At 44.5% G+C, this 27426-nt stretch overlaps 1 protein-coding gene across 1 annotated transcript in view; it reads left to right on the top strand.

Annotated features, from left to right (window-relative positions):
* The window catches only part of Tbca (tubulin folding cofactor A), a 54543-nt gene extending 40641 nt beyond the window's left edge, over window positions 1–13902 (top strand). Inside the window, exons 2-4 of the mRNA XM_052159811.1 lie at window positions 3592–3697; window positions 8996–9082; window positions 13648–13902. Of these exons, the coding sequence (XP_052015771.1) occupies window positions 3592–3697; window positions 8996–9082; window positions 13648–13728 (274 nt within the window). The 3' untranslated portion in view covers window positions 13729–13902. The remainder of the gene's footprint in view (window positions 1–3591; window positions 3698–8995; window positions 9083–13647) is intronic.
* The last annotated feature ends 13524 nt before the right edge of the window (window positions 13903–27426 follow it).

The following is a 27426-nucleotide window of genomic DNA, read 5'->3' as shown; positions in this document are numbered from 1 at the left end:
GAGACAGGCTCTCCCAGGAAGCAGTCCTCTCTGGGCTGTGGCTGACAGTTGAGCTGGGGTCTGTTGTAATCTCATTGGAATCCTTCCTTCCTGTTCTTGCAGCCCAGGTACTCTATCGCAGTTCCTGATAGAATCCTTGTTCCTGGCTGAAATCTCCTCTAAATCTGGTCTTCATTGTACATGCACCTACCTGTTGGGATCCTGGTCTGTAAGCTCTTGGTAGAATCACACAGTAAGGTCTCCAGTTAGAGCACTTGGAGCTCCTGTAAACGCCCCACAAATTCTGCCCACAGATGAATGAGTATAGAAGCTTCTGACCTACATTGCTAGGCAACCGCAATGGCTGTTTGTCTCTGTCTCTCTCTCTCTCTCTCTCTCTCTCTCTCTCTCTCTCTGTGTGTGTGTGTGTGTGTGTGTGTGAGAGAGAGAGAGAGAGAAACAGAGAGAGAGAGAGAGAGAGAGAGAGAGAGAGAGAGAGAGAGAGACCAAGTCTTATCTTCAAAGTGATCTACTATAATGATCTAATTCCATCATCTCCCCAAGGTGGCATCAGATTATAGCTCCATGGATAGATGCAAACCTCATGATCTATCCCTTTCTCAACTCCCCTGAACTGGCAGCCAGGCTCTTAACACACAGAGTTTTTAGGGGAACAGTTTAGAATGAAACCAGAACATGAGCACACAGTGTATGGGTAGGAATTTCATTGTACTGTTTCATAGGATGTAATAATGACCTCAATACCCAGGATTTAATGCCTCATAATCTGTTATGTTTGTTCTGTATAGTGCTTTGTAGCCACTAACTGCTGTATTTTCAGCTTCATGTAACTTGTCATTCATCCATTGATTGATACTTTAAGTGGAACTGTTTCTGTTGTGTTTACTTTGTGTATACTAGAATTACAGATTCTCACTAGGTGGGTGATTTTTCCCATTTTTCAGGGCAGTAATTTTTCTATGCAATAACTTTTTTCTGAGCATTTGTATGTCACACGTGGCAAGTGGGTAGGTGTGCCTAATTTTGTTGGGGCTGTTCCTGCCATTTTATATAGACAAACATAATGGGGTGACAGGGATTTGAGTCAAATGTTTGCAGGGCAAAAACGTTGTACACCTCTCTGAGAAGTTACCAGTGTGTTTCCGTTCCTCCCTTACTGTCTTTCACTTTTGTTCTACTCCAGAATGTCTTTATTTATTTCTGTAATTTGAAAATGTTAAAAGGCAAATGTATTCATGTTCTTTAGCTCATTTCTTAAACATTCAGATTACAGTGAGCAACTGTAACATAAGTCCAATGCGTTCATAGTTCTTAAACTCTTTGGGCCCTGGCTATAGGTTGCCACCCTAATTATATCTTTGAATTACTGGATTTTATGGAATGTTCTGATTTCTGGTACCTTATACCAGAAAATGTGTAAATATGAGATGGCCCCCAAAGACTCATGCATTTAGAGGCTTTGTTGCCATCCTAAGATCTCTGGCTTAATCAGCAGATTAATCCCTTGATAGATTTGTAATATGATGACACTTTTGAGACATTAGACCAAGTTGAGGGGAAGGGGTAGATCACTGGGGCATGCCCTGACAAACCTTGTTCTTGGTCCCTTTCTGCCTCTACCTCCTGACCACCATGAGTTAAGCAATTCTACCCCATCATGTTTGCCTTTCTTACCACAGTCTAAAAACAGTGAATGTGGACTCAGACCATGAGCTAAAGTAGACTCCTTTAAATTGTTTCTCTTTCATAACTGTCATGGAGATGGGAGAACAGACTACTGATGACTGACTGCTTTTTGACAGGAGTTTAGCAACCAGAAGTATTTGGAAACACTAGGCCTTGTTGGTAATGCACTGGATTCTGAATACAAACAAATAATAGTAGTTACATAATGTTAATTAAAACAGCAACTCTATAACAATGGTGATATACAAGATGCACAGCATGCAAGTCCAAAACTTTCAGAAGTCAAGCATCTATGTGTTAGTTGCTTTTCCATTGCTTTTTAGACACTGTGACCAAGGCATCTTACAGAAGGAAAAGTTTATTGGGACTCAAAAGTTTCAGAGTTAGAGTCCATGACCATCATAGAACGTGACAGCAAGCGTGATGATCGAGTAGTAGCTGAGGGCTTGAGTCCTAATCCACAAGCTCAAGACAGGAAGCTACCTGGGAGTGGTGTGGACTTTTGAAACCTCAAAGCTTAACCCCAGTGACAAACTTCCTCCAACAAGGCCACATCTCCTCATCCTTCCCAAACAGTTCTACCAATGGATGACCAAGCATTCAAAGATAATGAGCCTGTGGGGGATATTCTCATTTAAACCTTCACAACCTTTGTATTTGGAAAATAGAAGTATGTGTGCAGTGGGGCAGTTCATAACATGTGACTCATCGGAAAGAGCAGTTTGTGCTTAGCTCTAGCCAGTCGTGAGAGTGCACTCTCCTGTGTCCTCCTGAGGCAGTGGAGAAAAACTAGAAACCCAGACTTAACTCAGCTTCTTCTTGCAGTGCTAGCCCTCCAACCGAGGGCCTCACTCTTGCTAAGCAAGGGCTGTACACCAAGTAGAATCCCAGCTTTTTAATGTATACATAAACTTCTCTGTCCCAGTACTTCCTTTTTAAAAAAAACTGTTTAAAAGGACCTTTTAAGACAGTTATTTGCAATGATTTTATGGTACTTAATCTAAAAAGTATAGTCTTAGTGGGTAAAGATTTCGTTTCAGAGGTTCAGTCCATTATCATCTTAGCAGGAAGTGTGGCAGCCTTCAGGCAGGCATGGTGCAGGAGGAGCTGAGAGTTCTACATCTTCATCTGCAGGGCACTCCCACATGATTAGGAAGTCTTAAGACCAGGCCCACAGTGGCACACTTCCTCTAATAAGGCCACACCTCCAAATAGTGCCACTCCCTGGGCCAAGCTTATTCAAACTACCACATATGAATCAATTTTAAAAAGCAACACAGATGCAAGAATGGGTTTTTCTTCCTAATTTACAAGCAGAAGCAGCCACCCTCCCTCTTACGTCTTTCCCAATAAGTCTCATGTGTTACAGCTCAGATAGAAAGGTTTCTTGGCAGTTGGAAGCCAAGGAATACCACAAAGTCACACCACACGATAAACCTCACACAAGAGATGTACTGGGAGGGAAAACCCAGAAACTCTGGGAGCAGGACCTGGCCTTTGGAGCTCCTTAGGGGCAGGGCCTAGCCACTAGTGCTCCTCAGGCTAGAGGCCTGGCCACTTGGCTTCAGTGGCCGCTGGAGGGGTCCAGCCTGTCTGTCGGCCATGGTAGCCTAGAGGTGGAGCTCTGCAGAGGTGGGGCTTACCATGGGACTCTGCCATCTGACTGAGACTGCTGTGACTGTGCCATTCCTGGGCTCCTCACCAAACTGTAAAACTGTCAAACGCACTTTACCCCAACAGAGGACTTGGCACCTGGCTTGCACTTACATCTGTGGCTAAAAGTAACTGCCGCCATCTTGCTTACCCCTATTAATTAGTATTGTAACCATGCTTTGTCTTTACATAGTTTCTTTGTTATCCTTTAGAGAAAAAAATCTAGTTCTCTGAAACATTTTTTGTTTATAGATTGGTCAAAGAAAAGGTGATGTATGAAAAAGAAGCAAAGCAGCAAGAAGAAAAGATTGAAAAAATGAAGGCTGAAGATGGTGAGAACTACGCCATTAAGAAGCAGGTAAGCTAGCCGGGCAGTGGTGGCGCACGCCTTTAATCCCAGCACTTGGGAGGCAGAGGCAGGCGGATCTCTGAGTTCGAGGACAGCCAGGGCTACACAGAGAAACCCTGTCTCAAAAAGAAAAAAAAAGAATCAGGTAAGCTGAAGCTTCCTGAGCACTGGGATCACGCAGGTGGCGCTGTGCACTGTTGGAACGTGCATTTAAAAGTAAGGGAATGGCTGTGGCGAGGCATGTCTGTAATCTTGGCATTCAGAAAGCTGAGGCAGGAGGATTGCTGCAAATCTGTAGCCAGCTTATGGACTAGGGAAGCCCCCATCACACAAACACAAACAGAAACCCCAGCAAAACAGAAATAAAGCTCAACAAAGGTAGGAAGGACACTGACACAGGTGAAGTGGCCACAGAGGGTCACAGTGCTCACGTGTTAGACACAAGTGTCTGGTCACTCTCAACCAGGAACTACAGCTCCTCCAGTTCTCAGTACTGAACATAAAAACTAGATGGTAGAGTAAGTGCAGTTACATGCTTAAATTTAGAAATAGCTTCCCAAACTGATGTGAAAACCACTAAAATAAAAAATATGTTGTATTTCTTTTCATAATAGTTAGGAGATTGGAGGAGGCCGGATGTTCCCTCTGTTGAAGGGATAACGGAGTGTGCCGTGTGCGCGCTGGAGTAGATGTAACTCATCGTGAGTTACGGCGGAGTCAGGAAATCTGGCTGGATAGTTGCATTAAGTTCTGAGGAGTGGGCTCGGTGCCTCTTGAGTTGCTGGTATTGTAGTTGCTCCTGGGTGTCCTTATTCTCCAGTGGCTGCAGGAGCTGCCCAGGGAGTTTTTGGTGATTTCTGCCTCCTCACTTGGTCTTGGCTACAAGTGTATGGACTTTTTCTTTAAATCTACCTTTTGTTGACTTTTCTCTGTATTTTTCTTACTTGTAAGTTTATCAATTTGTACTTCATTTCCTTTGATTGTTTTGAGTTCATTCCTTGCCTTTTTTGTTTGTTCGTTGCTTTGATTTGAGGCGGGGGAGTTGCTATTTGCTTGGTTTTGTGTCTTTCAACAGGGACTCTGTATGTAGCCCTGACTGTCCTGGAATTCCCTAATTAGACCAGACTGGCCTCCTGCTTCTGCCGGAAGGAAGTGTTGCTACTTATATGCTGGTTCGTTTTCTATATTGATGAGGTAAAAGCACTCACCCTCGCTGATGTCAGCATTCAGTGCTGTGCATTTCCCTCTCCCCAGTTGATGGGTTTGTTCCTGGGTTTCAGCACCAATGAAGGGGGCATAAAAAGAGAGAGAGGGCTTAGAGAGTGTGGCACGGCGGTGTGGGGAAGGGGGTGCCTAGGCGGGCCCATGCCCAGGCACCTCTTCCCCCTGAGGGACCACACACACAGACATGTTATAGAATAGAGTTTATTCAGGCCAGAGGATGGGAGTTAGAGAGGGGGGGGGGAGGGGAGAGGAGGGGAGAGGAGAGGAGAGAGGAGAGGAGGCCGGCCATGACCATGTGGGGGGGAGGAGAGCCCAAGAGGGGCAGAGAGGTGAGAGTGCCAAGAGGCAAGATTAATGGGAGAGAGAGAGGAGGGGCGAGTGGCCCCTTTTATAGTGGGTCTATAGGTTGCATTTTTGGCTTCAGCCTCCCAAGTGTGAGGATTAAAGGTGTGTGCTACCACTGCACACTGAGGGATTACATCACAGTTAGATGGTGTGCTGAATGTGACTGTGGGCTTAGATTTGTTGTTTTCACTGTAGTTTGGTGTAGGATGTGTTCTGCTGTAGTGAGTCATAGGGCTGAAATGTGCATGCAGTATCTTTCTTTCCTAGTGTTCTGTTTCCTGGCTAATAGCTTTCAGTGCTGGTGTCTAATGTTTTCCTTTTTTTTTTTTTTTTTTGCTTGTTTTTTTGTCTAGAATTTCTATAAATTGTTGAATGTAAGTGTGGAAATCCCCATCTGGTTATGTGCACTTGTCTGACATTTATCTGTTCAGTTCATACAGAGTCATGTTACCTTGACATGCTTATAACAGTATGCTAATGTGACACCCATTTTATCCCTGACGGCATTTCTTCCCTGCAGTCATCAATGTTGCCGGACTCTCTACTGTACAGTGTTGGTGTTGTCACTGTTGCTCTGTGTTTTAATGTTTCCACATCTTTTTCCATCCTTTTATTTTCCATTTCTTTACATCTGAAGTGACCTTCTGATATAGAGAGCGTATGGTCAGGTACAGTTAGTCTGTCGGTGCTTTACATGGAATGGTGGTACATCACACCATTTACATTTCATGACGCTTGTCGGTGTATCAGAGTGTACACTACCCCTCCCTTTTCCCTCAGTAGATTCAGAAATAATCAAAAACAAGTCAAGAGGATACCTAACTCATCCTGTGAGTATAACATCCTCAGTTATACTTGCAGTTAATGTTGTAGTTATGTCTAGCGTTCCATCTGACAAACAAGTGTGACTGTCATTGGCTTCAGAAACAGCCAGCATTATTCTACAGGTTGTTACAGGTTCTAGGTCTCTCCTAACCCTGGCTATAAGCTCTGTATCACTAAAGAAGCTGGAAACCTTAGCCTAACCAGTTACCAGCTTAATATTGCCACATTATTTCACAGAATTCTTCCTGTGACAAAGACTTCCTATTAATTGGAATGTTTCCTTTTCAGTTTTTATGTTTGAGTATAAAAGAAATTGATCAATTTTTAGGTTCTATGTTTATAGAGTGTTATAAGCTAATAAGCCTTGTTTAATCTTCCCCAGCTTCCATTTTACCAGAATAAATACCCAAAAACCTTATAATAAAGTGAGTTTCACCTCAGTGAAGCTAGCACTCCATGCTTTCCCTAGGGTTCCTTATGAGCCCCGGTTACTGCACCAAGACCCTGATTTCCCTTAGACGTAATGTAGTAATTGTATTCAAGTCTTCTAAAGAAAGGTAGCGTTCATTTGAATAACTACTTTCCAAGGAAGATACTGTTAGTTACACGTGGGTATTTGGGGATGTCTGCTCTGTGTAGTCACGACTCAGATGTCGTTATTCTTGGCAGACAAAACCCCACTAAATCCCATTCCTTGTCAAGAAACGATTCCAAATGGAAGCTGCTGGGAAAGGAAATGAGTGTTCTTTAAAGGACCGACGCTTGTGAGCTGGCCACAGCTCGGGGCAGGCAGGCTCCAGGCTCCAGGCTCCAGGCTCCAGGCCCCATGCTCACCATGCTTGGCCAACGCAAATTGGACTCCATGGGTTTGAAGTAGCCTTTTGTTTGTTTATAAAGAACATGAGGTCGGGCGTTGGTGGCGCACGCCTGTAATCCCAGCACTCTGGGAGGCTGGGGCAGGCGGATTGCTGAGTTCGAGGCCAGCCTGGTCTTCAGAGTGAGTTCCAGGACAGCCAGGGCTACACAGAGAAACCCTGTCTCTAAAAAAAACCAAATCCAAAAAAAAAAAAGAGAGCGAGAGAGAGAACATGAGCTTGGCTAGGAAAGGCCTGGGAGGACTTGAGAGACAAGATTGAATATGATAGTGTACTGTAGAAACTCCCAGAGGAGAGCTATGTATGTATGTATGTACGTATGTATGTATGTATATGTATGTGTCCATCCCTAGAAGTCATAATTCATTGCTACAAGGAAAAGTATTCACCTTGCAAATTTGATGCAGGTATAGTTTATGGTGATGGATGGATGGATAGATGGATGGACAGACAGACGGATGGACAGACAGACATGGCAGATGTTCGGTGCAAATGTTAAATCTTCAGCTGTGGACCTGTGGCTATGGGGTTTGGTGACTATAGAGGAGACTTAGTGACTAATCAGGGTGGAATACAAAGAATGGCCTTTTGCCGTGCTGAAGGCAAGAGTCCATCTTGCTAGACTCGCAGGCGATCTTGCTTTGCTCTGTTGCTAACACACACAGAGATAATACCGAATGGAAGTTATGTTGGGTAGTGCTGCTTAAAGTTCATTCAGCAACATTGAAGCTGAGCAAACAGTTATAAGTACATGTTCTTGACTTGTCATGACTTTGACCCGAATCTTTGGGAGGGGAATTCTGAAATGTTCTGGTGCCTGTTTTAAGGAGACATACAAAAATGGCTTAGGGCCACTGCTTAGATGTCGTTTGTCTGAAAGTAAAGTCATGCTCCCATGCTTGAGATTTTAACCTGTGCCTTGTTAATAAATGAGTTCTCAGTTCAGCCATGCTTTTTGACCCAAGAGAACAGACATGGTGGAGCATCTGAATGCGCGGTGCTTTATCACAGTATGAGCTGTGATAGACTGCCAAAAAATACTGCCATGGAGATACTGGGTCCTACTAAAGTGGCCATTGTAATTCAGCATTATTGCCAGTACATTGTGTGTGTGGTTTTATTTGACCTAGGTAATCTTGTAATTTTGTACCCATTTCTCTGAAAGCCTCTGATTATCCTATCTGTCTCTGAGAATAATTAAGGAAACAAATTCAGTCCAATGTCTTGACTGACTAGTAACTAAGCCTCTTAGTTTTCTCTTGCGTTTTTATATACAATATAGCTTTGAATGGTAGATTTTACATCCAAAAACATCCTTTAGAGTAAAAGTGTTCCTGTGGTTAATTCTTCAGTGTTTATCTTCAAGAGGAATAGGCAAGAAGTTCAGATTCAGAGGGTGCTGCATTGGTAATTTGGCTCAAACTGCTTGGGGAGAATAATCTCTCTCCTAAAATGAAGCACAAGGATAAGTAATAACTTTTTATGCATGATAAGCAACAAAATATGAACCTGCTGGTCTTCGCTTTTCCTGTTTCTTTACCTCTGTCTTTCAGTGAGTCCCTCCTGCAGTGTGCACACGATGTGATCAATAACTCAATAACTTCTCTCATGCAGTAATTATCTCCCTGTGATATTATCTGAACACTGTTTTCCTTTATTACCCAAAGATGCAGGAGATATTTATATGACCAGCTGATCCCATTTTAGATAAAGGTGCTTTGTGGCAGCAGGAGGACCGTTTACTTTAAATAGCCTTCAAAATAAGAGCTGAGTGAAAAGCTTTGCCAGTTAATTGCCACTTACCATGAGACGGCGATTGCTAAAGGAAGGAAAGTGCAAAACTTTTGTGAAGTTCTGCTCACAACTTGTACTTTGCAAAATTACAGTCTGATAAACCCAATTTAAATTAGAACATTGAATCATTTAACATAATCATACTTTCCATTTCCTCTAAATCATTAGTTATATGCCAATATATATAAAATAAATAGACATTAGTTCTGTCATCCAACATGTCTCGCAAATGTCCTCCTTACAGGCAGAGATCCTGCAAGAGTCCCGGATGATGATCCCAGATTGCCAGCGTCGGTTAGAGGCTGCATATACCGATCTTCAACAGATATTAGTAAGTAACGATTTCTCTGTCTTAGATTTAAATTTTTTCAACCTAATACTGAGAAAACCAAAAATTTCAATATTTAACACTACAGCTACTTGAAGAGATGTGTTTGCTTGTTGTGTGTCTTAGTTTCTTCTCTTATTGTAAATAAAATACTCTTGACAGGAAAGCAGCTCAGCAAAGAAAGATTGGCTTTAGCTCAGAGTTCCAAGTCAGTGTATTACGGCAGGGAGTCACAGTGACAGAAGAGAGCCGGGTGCACTCGTCGGCCACAAGGAACAGATGCGCAAATACACGTGTGCTTGTCTTTGTTTAGGAATGCTCCAGCCCACTGCTAGGATGGCTCTCCCCACATCGCTTAACATAATCAGATATGCTTTCACCATAGTGATAACAGTGCCACCCACCTCAGTGGCTTCCTGAGAGCCCTGCCTCCAGGATCCTTGGCTTCCCTCGCTCCCAAGTTTACAGGTTTGCATCTAACATTCCAGCTCTTTTAAACAAGGGCCAAATTAATCTGAGACATTGGATTGAATGCTCTATTGACACGCACGCTCGAGCATTAATCTGCACAACCCCTCACTGGTGTCTGGGCGTTGCCTCCTAGGGATCAAGTTGATAGTCGGTATTAACCATCTTACCCGGTGGACCAGCATGCTTTTAAATATTTGAAGAGTTTAACTTATGCTTGAGTCACGACTCCACTGAAAGTACTTTTCTACCATGTTTATTCTACTGATTTAATTAAATATTTGAGCCATAATAACAGGTATACATGGTTCCAGTTTTGACCAGCAATATATTTGGGGTGTGTATGTGTGTGAGTATGTGTTTATATATGTGTATACTCATACTTTTTTTTGGCAAATAATAAGACAACTGTTTAAAATTTGATTCAATCCAATGTCTCAGATTAATTTGGCCCTTGTTTAAAAGAGCTGGAATGTTAGATGCAAACCTGTAAACTTGGGAGCAAGGGAAGCCAAGGGTCCTGGAGGCAGGGCTCTCAGGAAGCCACTGAGGTGGGTGGCACTGTTATCCCTATGGTGAAAGCATGCAGTGCTTAGCTGACTTAATGAATGAATGGAAGTATAAGCAAAAGCCATCGGGTTTCTTCTTAATTGTGAAACAGATGCACATTGTGATTGTTTTAGTTCCACTCTCAGTTGCTGTGATAAAATACCCTGACAAAAGCAACTTTAGGGACAAAGAACTTACTAGGTTTAAATTGCAGGCCACACCCATTGCTACAGGGAAGGCAGGCTGCAGGGTCACATTACCTGTATAGCAAAGACCAGAAAACCGAGAGCTGGGGTTCCCAGCTTGACAACTAAAGCCAACCATCACAACCCTGTCTACTGACACACAGACACATCCCTGTAAGCGGTACCCTTCTCTACCGTTTATCCCCAAAGTCTCATGTTCATCTAATGTAGAATACAGGCCACCTTTAGAAGTCCTTATTGTCTTTAAATTTTCCAGTATTTTAAAAGTCTGGAATCTTGTAACTGAGTTCCTATAAAATCAAAAAAATAAGTTGTATATTTTCAGCATAAAACAGTGCAGAGTAAACATACCTGTTTCAAAAAGGAAGAATTGAGCATAACAGAAAATAAACAAAGCTCCATCGGGGAAGACAGCAAACCCTGCAGCTCTTTGTCCTGTATCTGAGGCTTGTCATGAAACTGGCCGAGGTCCAAAGGCACAGACAGCAGCCCGCACTGCTCAGCCCTGCCTCCTGCAGCACACAGCTCCTGGCAGCGCGCCACACCCGCAGCTCTCTGAAGGGTACATGGTGGTCTGGCTTCGCCTTCTACTGGGCTCCACTGCGGCTAAAGCTTCACCTCTAGCTTAGCCTCTGGGGCCTCTCAGCACAGGGACTGCCTGCAGGCCACACGGTGCCTGGCCTCGGGTGCTCCCAGGGACCCTCACTCAGACGGCTTTCATGCTTCAGAACAGATAACACGTGGAGAGAAGCCAAGTTCTGTCGGCACCTCAAGATCCAGCCTTTCCCCTTGGACCACAGCTGCCTCCGCTTCTGTGACTGACCTTGAAGGCACACTTTCCTTTGCAGTTGCTTTCCTGGAGCAGGGAATGCCTTACTTAGGGTTTTTCTTCCTGTGAGTGAGTGAGTGAGTGAGTGAGTGAGTGAGTGAGTGAGTGAGTGAGTGAGTGAATTTGTATCTTCTCAAGATGGGACCTCTAAGTGGTTCATTCTCTCACGAAGCTCGGGAGGCTTCTCTTGCCCTCTGCAGATGTATCTGTCCATTGCCTCAGCTTCTCAGATCAGTAGAATGAAGCTAGACTCTGGCCAAAATGGCACAGGAACGACCCCAGCCCAGCTCCTGAGAGCCCTTGCTCCCTCTGTAACTCTTTGCTGCTGGCCTCCACATCACACACTGTTTCTCCAGTCTTGTCCTCCACAACCCACCAGATCACCAGTTAGCATCTGCTGCCCGCATTTAATGGACTTTCTAAACCATCTACCAAGCACTTCCATGTTCTTCCCACAAAACAGCTGCAGTGGCCTAGAAGCCCCGGCCCGGTTTATCACAGCAAGTGCCCTACCTCTTGGTACTATTGTCTACCTTGGTTTTGTTTCTTGTTGCTATGATAAAATACTCACTAAAAGCAACCAACTTGAGAGACAAGGAGCTTATTTGGCTCCTAATTCCAGGTTCCAGGTTATAGAGGCCACAGGAACTCGAAGCAGCTAGTCAACATTACATCCTTATTCAAGAGCTTACAGGAGTTCCCAGGTGATTCCCGACTCTATCAGGTGGGCAGTCAGTACCAGCCATCCCACAGCTGGCAGTGGGACACACCTATAATTCCAGTGCTTGGGAATCAGAGGCAGGTGGTCTCTGTGAGTTCAAGGACAACATAGAGTCCCTGTCTCAAAAAGAAACTATCCGAACGGGTTTCATGTCTGTTGCTGTGATTAAAAACAAACAGAAAACTGAATCCCACCATGTGAGCATAATACCACTATCATCATTTTTGAGCCAATTTGAAGCAAGTCATATTAAATACTGTCCAGGAGGGTGGGTACTGTCCAGGCTCACACCCAGAACTCTCAGAGCGGGGCCATGAGCCACATTAGTCAGATGGTTATAAAGGTGGGGCCCACAAGGCCATGCACTACTGAAGGGATTTTTATGGGGATTTCTACCATAGTCTCTCTTGTTTACACCCATGTAAACAACACAGATATCAGAATTTATTAACAAGCTACAAACCTAAACTGGGCAGGTTCTGACACTGCTGTAACCTGTCTAGGCTCTTAATAACCATAAATGCCCCACTGCTGGCCAGCTGGGTCTTGGTGAGTGTCTTCTATGCCCTCAGTGGAAGCTCTTTTGGCCATATGTTTTCATGGTCCATCCGCCTCTGGCCACCTCCTTCTTCCTCTCCCTCTTTCCTTCTCCCTGTGGTCCTACCTGAGACCCCCTACTCAATCTCAAATCCCATTTCTGTCACTCATGTGCACTCACAGCCTGTAGCCTTTTATTGTCCAATCAGAGATTATTGGGGAGCATTCTTTACAGCACGTTGGTCAATACAATGCACATGTCTAAGCTCCAAGCTGATCTTGGGCACAGAACTCCGCATCTGAATACACAGCGCACAAGACCAACCCCAACAACGGTGAACTTTCTGCCTTCCTCCAACTAGGAGCAAGCATACGTCCTGACGTACTTCCTGCCTGCACGTGCGCAAGTCAGCCTTGTTTAGAGACATGAAAACACGTGGTTTGTTATCTTACATGAGCAATAGCCCCAGCACTCCAGGCAGTTATCTGTCTTTTGACAAGTGAGGCTTAGATGTTAGAAGCATTTTTGTTTAATAGATATCTTCAGCACAGTGATTTAAAACTTAAAACATGGGGGGGGGGGGCGCCGCATTCCTGTAATCCCAGCACTCTGGGAGGCAGAGGCAAGCGAATTTCTGCATTCAAGGCCAGCCTGGTCTACAGAGTGAGGTCCAGGACAGCCAGGGCTATACAGAGAAACCCTATCTGGAAAAAAACAAATCCAAAACAAAACAAAAAAGACTTAAAACATTACTTTAGCCTTTAGAAAGTAACTTCAGGAAGAAAGGGTTTAATTTTATTGATGATTCCAGATTATAGCTTATTATGGGGAAGTCAAATTACCTGAACTTGAAGCAACTGGTAATGTTATGTCCAGTTAATAGTAGAGGGAAATAAATACACACAAGGTCACTTGCTTGGGTTCAGTCTCTCCACTCTCCTATAATTCGGGGCCCTGACCTAGAGAGTAGTGTTACCCTGGTGTGCTGGGTCTTACATCTCATATCCAAAGGAACAGAGGTCAGTGAGCTGTTTGGGATAAAACGGGTGTCACATTATCATGTCATCATTGGAGGTGTGAGCTAACCTCTCATTTCTTCCTTTCCCAGGAACAAGGGGATGGAAGGACCTGTTATATACTTAGAAATCCTAGACTCTCCCCTGATTCTCGAGTTACTAACTGCTTGGTCTATAGTATAAGCAGCAAAGTATTGGAATCCCTGGAGGACAGACTGGACTTTGCTAACTCTCATTTCAGGAAAGCGAGAAGGACTTGGAGGAGGCTGAGGAATACAAAGAAGCCCGCGTGGTGCTGGAGTCTGTGAAGCTGGAAGCCTGACCTTCGTCTGTGCGGGATGGTTTTTGCATTAAATCCTGGGGTCCATTCTACAATTCGTTATTTTCGGCCACTGCTGTGTTTAATAATATGGAAACGTGGTTCTTTTTATGCAGTTGCATATATTTTTTCTTTGCGTAACTGAATGTGTCAAATAAATGAGTTCATCTAATAAAATTGTTTGTTTTATACTTTACCAAATTTTCAGTTGGCCGCGTAGTTAAATGTCATTAAATCAGGTGGTTTTGAAGTTTATCTGAAGTGTAAATACCTTATAGTAATAGGGTGGGTTTAAAACTAGAGTGTGTAGGCTGGAAACACAAGGGGAGGCTCTGCCTGTGCAGCTGTGGAAAGCCTGTCCTGCTGGGCAAAGACTCCCCCGCAACACACACACACACGCATGCATGCACGCTCTGAAGTGAGCCCAGTGAACTCCTTGTCTCCCCAGACTGAACGTCTATGGGTCCTTGCCTGCGTCGTTGTTGGGCCTTCGGATGAGGCCAGACGTTGCTTGTGCCCCCTGGGAAGGAATGTCAGCAACCTGAAGGCACACCATGGACTCCTTCTTTTTAGTTCCTGTCCCTTTTTGGTTTTGTGCCAGTGATGGAGCTAGGCCCTCAAGCATGGTGGGCAGATGTGCTCCTACCACGCGGTATCTCCAACTGGATTTTATTTTATGTTTTACTTTTTCTTCTGAGTTAGGGTCTTGTTATGTTGCTCGGGTTGCCATGAGCTCACAATGTAGTACGCAGAGTATTAAACTTAAACTAGCTACCTGCCTCGGGATCCTGAGAAGCAGGGCTACAGACCATCAGTACGAGATACAGCCTAACTGCCGTGGTTAGCTGGAAATAGTATCATTCTGTCACAAAGTCTTTTTCCTGAAGCACTATAAACTCATTACCAAATCATTTGAGGGTTTTTCCCCCTCTCAAATACACAAACCACTTAATATCTCACATGCCTGTGACATGTGTGTAACCTTTAGGGCCCCTGAACATGAGCACTGACACAGTGAACCAGAACAGTCCGAGCATGTGAAGTCTAAACCCACGGAGGAGGGCAGACAGTGCTGGGAAGGGCTCAGGACACGGTGGCTTGGTCTAGTTTCAAGGCTGGATGACCACTCGAAACTAGCAGCTTCACTGAAACTCGGCACTGGAGAAGATGCTGTCCTTACCTAGCACCTCTGAGGACCCCGTCCTGCCCCAGTGCAGAGTGCGCCCTCCTGCGGGCTCAGCTGTGGGGAGATCTGCCCAGTAAGCCCTGGGTTTCCCAATGATCCCAACAGGAGCTTCCAGTTGAGCCGTTGACCATTTACATGTCTGAAAAAGTGTTTATTTGCCCTTCCCTTAACCTGTCGCGTACATGTAAACTGTTCCTTAGGAAGAACTAGAACTGGGGGGCGGGGGGGGGGGGGCACGGAAAGGAAGCACATGCTTACTATGTAAGTAATAAAATTAGTTACCACAATGTTCACTTAACATTTCTCAACTTTCTGGACCGTACCATTCAGAGCCTAACATTTTACAATTGCCTGTACCTATGCTCTGAATCTTCCAAATTGAGCAGTCAAACCTGTTTAATCTAGATCACTTTGCAAACTTTATCATATTAGTTGGCTTTAAAAAATCCCATCAGACTTAATAAGGACATATCCTATAGCTGGTTATCATTTAAATCTTATTATTTGGTCATTTAGATAAACCATGGAGAGATTAATCCTTTCCTTGATGTCGAATCGGAGGTCTTTAAATGTCGGTGGGAATTTGACATGTGTGAGGGAACAGACAATTTAGTCCTTGAAGCCTTGTTGAGTATGTTAGGTGGAAGGAAATTGAATGGTTCAGAAATAGTGTACTGTCAAACAAATTAGAAGTATTAGTGTACTTGAAGCTCAAGGGTGCTTCTTAGGATCCACATTGCACTTGGGCTCGCTTTCCAGACACTCACTGCCAGGTGGAGTCACCTTGTGGTGGACCTGTGCCCTCCTGTGATGTGCCTTCTGGGCAGTTGCCAGGATGCTTTCATATTTCTCAAGGGAAATATTTTCATTCCATCACAAGACGTAAATATTTTTTTGCACAGTTTTTTCAAATTAATACAGAAATTTTTTTCAGTAGAACAAAAGATGATTAAAAACACATGCTTCTTTGGGCAGTGGTAGCGCTCGCCTTTAATCCCAGCACTTGGGAGGCAGAGGCAGGCGGATTTCTGAGTTTGAGGACAGCCTTAACTACACAGAGAAACCCTGTCTCCAAACCACCACCACCTCCCCCAAAAAAACCCACATGCTTCACAGAGGAAGAAATGCAAATGGACAGTTGTGTTTCTGCTGTTCTTGTCTAGTAGTAATTAGGCTCCAATTAGTAATGAGAACCGAATTGTTGCCCTGGTGCATTTAAGTATCAGCCGATGAGACTGGTGAAGGGAAGAAAGAAGAAATAAATACCGGAGACGTTGCATCGGTCTCTTTCCAAGCACCTGATGAGTACCGGGAAGCGGAGGGCAGCTGGACCGTGGGAACGTAAGGTAACGCAGGCGCTTACAAAAGTACACAATGGTGAAGGCCTGGATTATGTCGCCCAGAAAATGGGCTCAAGACTAACCCCCAGACCCTGAGAATGGATCTGGATTTGTAAATGGGATTCCAGTAGCAAAAGATGAAACAGTGATTAAGCCACTATGGCTGACATCCCAGTAAAACGAGAAGACAGGACAAGGCCAGATGAGGGCTCCCTGTGAGCTGTGGTGTGATTGTGGTGATGGAGGCATAAAGAGGCAGGCATGGAGGATTCTCCCATGGGGTCCACAGAAGCCCTCGGGGATGGGGAATAGTCTCCATCCTCAGCCAGGCTGTAGTTCTTCCAGCTGTCCAAGAACCCAAAAGCTCCCAATGTGTGGCACCGGGAACCAAACAGAAAAGAACTGAACCCCAGAGAGTCAGATAAGACACTTTGAAAATAACTTATGCTACATACTGAGAAAAAGAGACAGTGAAAAAAGTCTTAGTTCTCCTTATGTCAGTCTAACCAATGAGTAATAATAGAGCGCGGTTTGAAGCAAGGAAGAGATTGAGGAAAGGGCAGGTCTTTAGAACAGGAAGCCACAGCTGCCTGGAGGGGTTATGAGATAGACCGGGAGAGTTCTAGCTCAGCCTCCTGTTGGAACTCATGAGTAAAACCTAAGTGGCCCTTGCCTAGTGAATGCAAGGCCGGGGTTTGATCCCTAGAGCTTACGCATAAGTATACACATGTGTGCTTCCTAAAAGGAGAAAATGGGGTCAGGAGCAAATTATCTATGATATATATGGAAATATATACAAATCTGCATGTACATCTATGAATTCAGAGGAAAAGTAGATTATTCAATGACTGGCTAGCAATCTGGAAACAAAATACATCTTTACCTATCAAAATGCACTTAGGTTGGTCAGTGATTTCAACATAGAAAAGAGAAAGTAAAAAGCTAGAAGAAAACACTGATAAAGAGCTTGTCAGTTGGGGCAGTGAGTACGAGGGAGTTTAATGTAGTTAGGAGAATATTTTGAATTCTCTACAAAATAGTGTATAGATACTACCCAGCCTGCATCGAAACTAGATATAAGGAAAAGAAGCAGGAAACTCTTTAAATGGAGAGTGGGCAGAAGGGTCTGGAGAAATGCAGGAAGCTGCAGTGGACATAAAGCTTCTACTAATGGCTGCAAAGATGAGCCGGGTGTAATACTAAGGTGGAGCAGAGGACACCGACGCCCAGCCACACCCGGTGCATATCCGCACTCTTGCTGACAGAGCTGGCTGTTCAAGGTGGCGCTAAAAGAATGGATGACTCCACTGCAATAAAATGGAATTAGCAAGATGAGTTGTATGCTGAGCCAAAGGAGAGCCACAGCATTACACGCCAGAGCACGTGCCTTCCGTGAGTGAGGGGCACAGCATTACACACCAGACTACATACCTCCCATGTGTGAGGCCTGGGTTCACACTCAGCCCAGCATCAAAACTAAGAAAACTATTTCCAGGGCAGGAGAGATAGTTTAGCTGTTAAGAGCTCTGACTGCTCTTCCAGAGGTCCTAAGTTCAATTCCCAGCAGCGACATGGTAGCTCACAACCGTCTGTAATGGGATCTGGATTCCCTCTTTCGTTGTGTCTGAAGACAGCGATAGTATACTTACATAAAACAAATATTTTATATATGTATATGTATTTCCTTCTCATTCTTCACAGCAAAGTAAACAAATGGATCAGGGCCTGGGGAGATGACTCTGGCTGAGGGCACTGGCTGCTCTTCTTGAGAATCAGGGGTCTGTTCCTAGCACATATGTGGCAGCTCACAACTATGTTCTGGGGGACCTGATGCCCTCTCCTGGGCTCCGTGGAAACCAGGTACACACATGGCACATGTGTATATGCATGCTAAACAAATAAACACATTTTAAAAGATTAAAGAAATGTGCACAGTAAAGATTGCTCTCCTGATGGAAGGCATTTGAGCAACAAAGGTTATCAGTAGCGTGTGTGTGTGTGTGTGTGTGTGTGTGTGTGTGTGTGTGTAATTAGAACAAGAAGGTATGATTAAAAACTTCTCAAGCTATGATGTTAGAGCTGGGATTAGGATCTTAATCAGCAAGTGTTAGCGATACCTCTGGGAACTGTGAAAGGAAAAAACCTCAGAGTTCTTCCCAAATGTTTGTTGATTCAAAGGCTACAGATCTTCCTCCAGTCTCCGGTGTGTGCCTCAGGAGACACCCAAACGCTCCGTTGCACTTCATGCTCTCCCTCACTCCACACACAACCTAAGGACATTGTTGGGTTCCTGACTTTTTAGTCTGCAGGGCTAATCCATGTAGGGTTAATTGCATACAAGTAAAACCAAGTGGTACATGCTGCTTCACATATCTGAGTCACAATCAAAGACAGTCGAGAAGAGACCAATGGCTGGGAGTGACTCCAGGATAGACCTCCTGCCTGGCATGCTGGTAAACCCAGGCTCAATCCTCAGCACCGCATACAGCAGCTAACCCGAGTTCTGGAGCATGATTTCCAGCTTAAGTCTTGGGTTAACAGCCATATTTCAGCAAATTATTTAATTTCAAAAATAAAACCAACTAACAAAGAAAAGCAAAAGGTAAAAGCCACCAGCCAGTGGATGCTTCCATGGATGAAGGTGACTCTAGCCGGCAGATGCTCCTGGGGATGACGGTGAGGGCACTGCTTCTACAGCAAGAGCCAGATGACCTGATGGACCAGGATCTACACAGAGAAGGGGAAGTGGACACTGCTGCTTAGATGGGGTTTTGGCAGAATTACGGGAATTCGGTAAGTATTCTGAAATCACTCATTGTCTCCTGAGGATACAGAATAAATCTGAGACAGAAACTAGGCAATTTTTGTTGGGGTTCGGGACTCGCCAAGCCATATTAACACTGCTCTCAGTTAAGCAAGAATAGTTTATTGAATGTGCACCCTAACACTGGTCAGGCCAAAGGCATAGCTCAAAATTATCTGAACTATGACAACAGATATCTTCTTCTGTCAGCTTATAAAGGAAAGCACACATCCACCCACATACCCCCCCTCACCTCCCCACCCCCCGCACACACACCTGTACACACACATACATACACACAAAACCATAATGAGTTCGTACACAGGTGCAAGAAGTGCTACCCAGTGGTCATCTCTTACTCAATATAGTTTAGATGTAACACATTTTTTTGACCTTTGATGTGATGGGTCCTACATGAAGCTTTGTGGAGTTTCTTAGGATAAGCAAACATATAGAACACTTAAAACATACAGAACAAAACAGTATGTGATCAGCATCCTTGCTCTGAGCCAAGTCACTTCTCTGTGTCAGTGACAGACATGTTACAGCAACAATATGAAATAGCTGATAGGCATGGAACAAAATGGTTACAGCTGTGGGGGGAAGGGTCAGACCAGAACGATTTTTATAATAAAATCCTCATTTATATTTTACAAAAGTTTTTTTTTAACAACAAAGGTCTTACACATCAGTAGGAAATGTAGAGATGAATGGGCAAGTAACACTGCTAGGCAGTGATAAAAGAAGCGCGGTAGAGTCTGCTGGTAAAAGTCACCTGTGGCTGAGCCTGACAACCAGAGTCGATCCCCAGGACCCTCAGAGGAAGGAAAGAACCAACTCCCAAACTCCCATGCTGTCCTCTGACCCCCCTGTGCCCATGTGGCACATTCTGACCTACAGGGACACAGGCTAAAGTACAGCTGGATGCGGTGGCATGCACCTGGAATCTCAAACTTATGAAAGCAGGATAATCTAGAGTCCAAGTCATCCTTGACCATAGAAGGAGTTCCAGGCTAACCTGAGCTACATGAGACTGTCTCATAAAGGTTAGAAAAGGACCAATGGCCAACAGGTCTAACAATCATAAATAATTCAAATTTGAATGATATTTCTCCCTGCACTCCCCAGACAACTCGGCAAGGAATTTTAAAAATTTTTATATAAAGATGACAAGTTTAGGGGGTAAAATTTACACTGTGGTAGAAATTGAAACAAACAGGCAGTAAGACTACAATGCCTTAATATGTGTGTTTCCTGACATCTCTGACATTTGGTGATCACTGGCAGGCCACAAGGATAGTTTAGACAGATAAGAGTTAAACCCACGGACTGTTAAACAGCTACAGCCATTCCATTAGTGCTGGCGGAATCTACAGAAATCACAGCCCCAAAGCACTCTCAGCCAGGTATCTGGCCTGACCCACCCGCCTTTAGATCCAGGAGGTGATAAACAGGAAATACTTGTGGTGCGTGACTCCACAGGGTGCAGTGAACCCAAGGTGTGAATTCCAGGAAAAAGCATGGCTCCTAGAAGGTATTCAAATAATCTGAAGACCTGGTTTGGAATTGCAACTTAGTATTGTAATCGTGAAAACAATTGAGGAAGCTTGAACAATTCTTGGATAATTGATGCCAATGAGTTAGGGTTAATTTCTTAGTTGTGATGTTATCATGATAATGTTTGTTTTAATAAAAACAAAAGCCAGTGGTACAGATCTTTGAGAGATTATGCTGATGTATTGATCAACTGAATTACAAAATGGATGGGACTGGACTGTGATGTGGAACTGTATGGTGAAATAAATCTTTTTCTCCCAAGTTGCTTTTGGCCGTGGTGTTTTACCAGCCTGCTCCACTCCCTACTCCGGATACCTTTTCATTTCACTTCATTTTCATTTTGTATTATTGCCTTGGCTAGGAATTCAAATGAACAGCATGGCCAGGGGACACCCTTATCTTGTTCATTCTCCATGGGAAGCATCTAGACATTCCTTCTCCATGGGAAGCATCTAGACCTTCCTTCTTCATGGGAAGCATCTAGATTTTTCATTCTCAATGGGACACATCTAGACTTTTTTTATCATTAACTATTTTTTTTTTTTACCATTCATGTCAGCTGTAGGATTTCCATGCATTTTTTCATCAAGTTCAGGAAATTTCTGAATATCTATCCATACTTTTTCATGAGTATGTTTTCATGTGTTGGGTTTTATCAAACTTTCTCTGTTCTATTGATATGATTATATGATTTTTCCCCCACTTTCAGCATGTAGATGTGATGAATTACATTAAATGAATCTTAAATATTGATCCATAATCGCACACGAATATAGATCCCATTTGGTCATGGTGGCAGGGAAATCTAGACAGGAAGGTGGAACCATTTGTAGAAATCTAATTTCTGAGACCTACCTGAAACACAGCTGTCAGTATGTATCTTAGTCAGGGTTTCTGTACCTGCACAAACATCACGACCAAGAAGCAAGCTGGGGAGGAAAGGGTTTATTCTGCTTACACGTCCACGTTGCTGTTGATCACCAAAGGAAGTCAGGACTGGAACTCAAGCAGGTCAGGAAGCAGGAGCTGATGCAGAGGCCATGGAGGGATGTTTCTTACTGGCTTGCTTCCCCTGGCTTGCTCAGCTTGCTCTCTTATAGAACCCAGGACTATCAGCCCAGGGATGGCACCATCCACAAAGGACCCTCCCCCCTTGATCACTAATTGAGAAAATGCCCCACAGCTGGATCTCATGGAGGCACTTCGCCAACTGAAGCTCCTTTCTCTGGGATAACTCCAGCCTGTGTCAAGTTGACACAAAACCAGCCAGTACAGTATGTTAGCATTTTTCTGACCCAAATTTTATGTTTGGTGTTGGGTAACGTCATATCTGATGCACAATGGGCACCTCCCATAACCGGAACCCTCTTTGAGGTATATGAATATCAATATTTAAACATCCTAAGACAGACGCATAGAGTGTGGTTTGTGGTCAGTAACCTGGTCGGTGGTCAGTAATGTTGTTTTCAAGCAAACAGACAAGGCTGGAGGCTGCCTGGATAAAGGAGGAAGCTCAGTCTTGCCTGATGAGGCCCAATCCAAACAAAGCATCTTGGTAAAAAGCAGTAAGATGTGCCTGAAGAAAGTGGGAGGAATAATTATCCCTAACAAACTGTGTACCTATGCACCATGAAAGGCAACAGCTCTAGACAACAGCTCCCAGCCTGCCACTTCCAAGCCTGCCCACTTTCTTGGTTTCTAGTTCAGAAAGCATAGTTTCTATTGCCATCTTCTTTCTAATTCCCTCCTGTTGAGGTTGGTGTTTTGCTTATAATGTTAAATATTGGCCCCAAAGGCCTGGTTGCTCCCAGGGACAAGAGTTTCCACCATAGACTCAAATGACTATGTTACCTTTGCCCTTCCCTACTCCAGTTATCCCTGATTGGTGAATAAAGATGCCTACAGCCTATAGCTGAGCAGAATTGAGATAGGCGGGGTTTGGCGTTCCCAGGCTTAGGGTCAAAGGGGACCATGAGGAGAGAGAAGAAGGCAAGAGAGGAGGAGATGCTCTTGGGTAAGAATCTTAAAATCATGGCCATGAGGGCTGGCCAGTTGAAGTTAAGAGCCACCCAGACAGAACATAGTAAGTAATAACTCAGGGTTATCGATTAGGAAAGTAGATTCTAATAGCATAGAGGGAAGATATCTGCCAAGCTTTAATGCTGATAAAGGCTTATAAATTAAAGACTGAGTGTGTCATTTATCGGGGAGCTAAAGGGTCAAAGTCAGGGTAGAAGCCCAATTGGGATTAACAGTATTCAATACCACCCTCCTGCCTCCTGCTCCCATCTCCAGTGCACTCGCCCTGTTCCTCTTTCTAAGTCCAACGAATCACCCTTGAGTTCCCTCCATGCCCATCCCATATCCATTTTAAAGTATTTTCTCCATTAGGCCAAGAAGCTGTCATGTCACAGTGAAGGTCGTACACACACAGTATTTTTCATTTGTTGTATGATTCAGCTTGCTAATATATTTGAAGGGCTTTGCTTGTACGATCATGCGAGACAGTGTGGTCTACTTTATGTCTCTATCTGGATATGGCGTAGATACTGCCTCATAGGATGAGTGTATCTCCACCGTTCTGTACTCTGAGACAGACTGCAAAGCCACACTCCTTTTAGACATTTAAACTGGCGCTTGTGCTACAGAGCTCTGTGGGATCGGGAGTCTGAACCTGTAGAGCAGGATGAGTCTTTCAAGTGGAAACGTAGAGGGAGAGGTACCTCTCACACATGTGCTCTCAACATCTGTTGAGGTCCTACTGAGAATCCCAAAAGCACAGAATGTCATGCAGGGTCCAGATACTTGCAAAGCACAGATTGTGACATGACCTGAGATGAGTCCCTGCCACCCTGGAGATGAGGGGGGCGTCTGGAGTGCTGAGTCCAGGGCTGCTTACACAGGCAAGAGCTGGAGCCACACTCCTGCCCCAGGGCACCTGTCTGGAGAGTCGACTAGGAAATGATCTGAGCTGCAGAATTTGACTTTAGCTGGCTACCTTTGAAAGATAGTACTTGCTTATTTCTGATCCCTTTAAAAGCAAATTCTTTTCTAATGAGTTATCTTGAGGTCACACAGCACAAAGCAAAATGGAAGGACATAACCTGTTGGTCTGCCTGCTCCAAACCCTCAACGTGAGAAACAAGAATCCCTCACCCGGCATCTGCATCCTGCCTTCCAATGCGCTGGGCAGGCTTGCCACCTGCATTAGCCTCTGTTCCTGAGCCGTGGTCTTCAACCCTGACCCCAAAGCTCCTGGAATAAGCAGGGACCTTTTTAGTGTTGTGATAAAGCAGAATCTGGTGTGAGGATCCTAGGCCCTTTCACCCATCCTTGAGTTGGCTCCAGGGACTTCTGCGGCCAGCTTTAGAGACATCTCAGTCAACAGGGCAACTTAAACACCACCACCGCCCTGACTGCCTGACTTCCTGTCTCCCCGTCCCCCTTTCCCCCCAGTCACCTTAGAACCTTTGCTCCAGGCCCCTGAGGAGCTGTTCTCCGTTGACTAGCTGTCCTGCACAGCTACTTCCACCCAAAAAACGAGGTGACCCCACAGTTAAGGAAACAGAGGTGATCCCCACTGCCCGGTGTGCCACCACTGCCCAGCTGGTAAAGGCCTTGTTGCCAACCCTGGTGACACAAGTTCAATTGCAAGGATCCACACAGCAGGAGAGAACCAGTTCCAGCAAGGTGTCCTCTGACCTCTGCACCCATACTATGGCATGCATGAGATCCACACCACAAAATAACTACATTTTTTAAAACATATTTTTTTTAAGAAGAGGGAGGAAGGAAGGAAGGAAGGAAGGAAGGAAGGAAGGAAGGAAGGAAGGAAGGAAGGAAGAAAAAAGACAAGTGGGAACTGCAGGCTGACGGTGTTTGAACTATGCTCCTCAGCCATTTTTCCAGCACCTGCTGTGAGGTAAGCGCCAAGCTAAGCTCTTGGGATGTAAGGTTACGAAGCCTGGATTCCAGGAACCAACCTCCCAGCTGCCCAATGGAGCTGATTTGCAGATACTATGAAAATCTCTGAGAGTCAGAAGACCTCTGGGTCACATGGGCTGTGTCAGCCACTAGCAACAGAATGCCTGACCAGTTCTGGCTTACACAGCACAGGTTAGCAAGGCCCCACACCTCTGGGAGCCTGTGAGTGGATGGTTCTGAGCTCAGCGCAGCAGTTCACGGATAGGATTCGAATCTCAGGCTGTGTCACTGTCCCCCTGTATAGTGTCTTCCCTGTAACACCAGACTTTGAGAATGTAAATCATCTAAGTCTTCAGTTCTTATGGATAAAGTTCCATGTGGTTGAGGGATGGATAAGCCCTCTCTGGGACTTATCCTCTGCTTCCCTAAGGCAATCCCTTCGAGAGAGTCCCAGTCTAACCCGTTCATCTGTGCACACATCACATACGACAAGCCCTTAGTGAGAGTTCAGGTCCGAAGTGCACATTTGTGCGAACATCACAGTCACCTGCACGGCTCATTAACACTTCACGATTCAGTAGATCTGGAGTGAGGCCTGGGAAGGCACAAGTTCCATCACGTAAGAGGTTCCCAGATTGCCACTGAAGGGGATAAGGAACCAGATTTTGAAAACCTTAACTTCTCTATATTTGTGTTTCCCTAAACTGTCAGGTGAAGAAGTGGCCAGTAGAGAGGGCGCATGGCCTTCCTGGGTGTTTAGCAATGACGTAGTTTGTTGTTTAAACCCTTGGAGAATCTGATGAAGTACACTTGGAGTTGGGCTCGGAACCAAACTTTTATTAAACAATCACCGTACCCCGCCCCCTCCCCGAGCGTGCATAAGCCCTGTGTGAGCACTCAGCAACCCCAAGAGCCAGAGAGAGAGCTCAGCGTAAGAATCTTCTAGCTCCATATCCTAAAAGCAACATCGCCCGTTATGCTCACTTGATGTTAAAAAAGAAAAGTTAACTCCTAAGCACGCAGTACTTTTACCAAAACCTCTAGCTTTGAAGGCATCTGTGGATCAATTTATTTCAACAACTCTCCTTACTGGAGGGAGAAGAGGGCTGGAAATGACCACACTAGACAGGAGCAGTAAAAATCCTGCTCTGATTAGAACCCTGCCAACTCAAACCTTCTAGAAAGGACGTAGACCCTTCACTTAGAACTCTCAGTATCTATCTCTATTGATTATATATATATATATATATATATATGCATATATATATATGATTTTTATCTATTTCATATATATTGATTATTTTATATGTATAATTTTCTTAAAAAGATTTATTTGTTTATTTCATGTATGTGAGTACACTGTCACTGTCTTCAGACACATCAGAAAAGGGCATTGGATGGTTGTGAGCCACCATGTGGTTGCTGGGAATTGAACTCAGGACCTCTGGAAGAGCAGTTGGTGGTCTTAACCGCTGTGCCATCTCTCCAGCCCTCATGCATAGTGGGTTTTTTGTTTTTTTGTTTTTGTTTTTTTTTTTTTTTGACACAGTAGCCCATGTAGCCCTGGCTGTCCTGAAACTTGCTATGTAGACCAGGCTGGTCTCAAATTCAAAGAAATCTGCTTGCAAGTACCTCCCAAGTGCTGGGATTAAAGGCATGCACCACCACACACCCAACATAAAGTAATTGAAACTGAGGGTCTTAAAGGTTATGGGACGCTGCAGACACCTGTCCTGCTGTCTTCTCAGACTCATTCCCCAGGGACACTTTTGACTTCCTTCTGTGTCTCCGGGTCTCTAGGCTACACAGGCAGCACAGCCCTAACCTGAAATGCAGACTTCCCGTCACCCATGTGACTTGACTGAGCAGCTTGGGCAATGCCTGTTCAAGTCTTCCCAAGTCCTGGAAGTTCTTGGATCTGAAGTGCCTCTGGTCCCAGGCAGGATCCCCGCTGTGGGCTTCTCACTGCTCCGAAGCGTTTATCGACTTCTTGTAATGACCGCGGGGACCTCGTGCTCTTAGGCCAATCAATGTGCTATGATTATGCTTGATTGACCCATAATTATTTTTCTCATAGTTAATAACAGCCTCCATTTTTAATGTTAGCTTTCTATAAGCCTGCACAAAGGAAGTGTTTTGAGATGCCTTGACACATCTATCAAACAACTCTGGAGTCAATTTCCCCAAACTTGAAACGGAACATATTTGGGTTTTACCACGGGCCCTCCCTCTCGGACCCTCCCTCCCAGCTGTGTTTAGAACCTGCGACATCTGTTCTCAGATGGCCTCCCTCCTGGGTGCTTCATGTCAGAGCCTCTGCTTCCAGAGGTCCAAAGTGTCTTCCTCTTTTGCGCACGTCATTATTGAGGTTCTAGATTGTTCTTCCGTGTGTGCTTGGTCCACTACCGCAGCCCACAGACTCTTGAGCCTATTGAATCCTTGAAATTAAAACTGTCTAAATTGAGACATGCTGTGTTACTATAAAAAATATTATAAAATATTTTATTATAATTTTACACCGCAGCATGTTAAAAATGATAGTCTTAGATTTAGTGGACTAAAGTGGTTACTAACATTAGTTCTCCTAGCTGTATTTTTTTTCCCCTTTAAACTTGGCCACCAGAAAACTAAATTAACAGCTGTGATTGGTAAAGTGTTCTGCGGAGTAGCATAGCTCTATGATACGTTGTTCGCCCCGTTCTGTTTTCCATTTGTTAATCGTTTTTCTGGGAAATGTCCTCACTGTCACCTATCATCCTTCACTGATCTCTTACCTCGTTTGTTGTTTCCTAGGAGCTTTGTCGCTCTCTCAGCCATCCTCCTGTTTTCTGAGCGTGGATTTGCTCACCCCTCTGATACTGTAATTCTCTTCACATTTTAATTGTTCTTGT

This window comes from Apodemus sylvaticus, chromosome 16 (genome assembly GCF_947179515.1).
Source record: "Apodemus sylvaticus chromosome 16, mApoSyl1.1, whole genome shotgun sequence".
Taxonomy (NCBI): domain Eukaryota; kingdom Metazoa; phylum Chordata; class Mammalia; order Rodentia; family Muridae; genus Apodemus; species Apodemus sylvaticus.
This window is presented reverse-complemented; position numbering and strand designations above follow the sequence as displayed.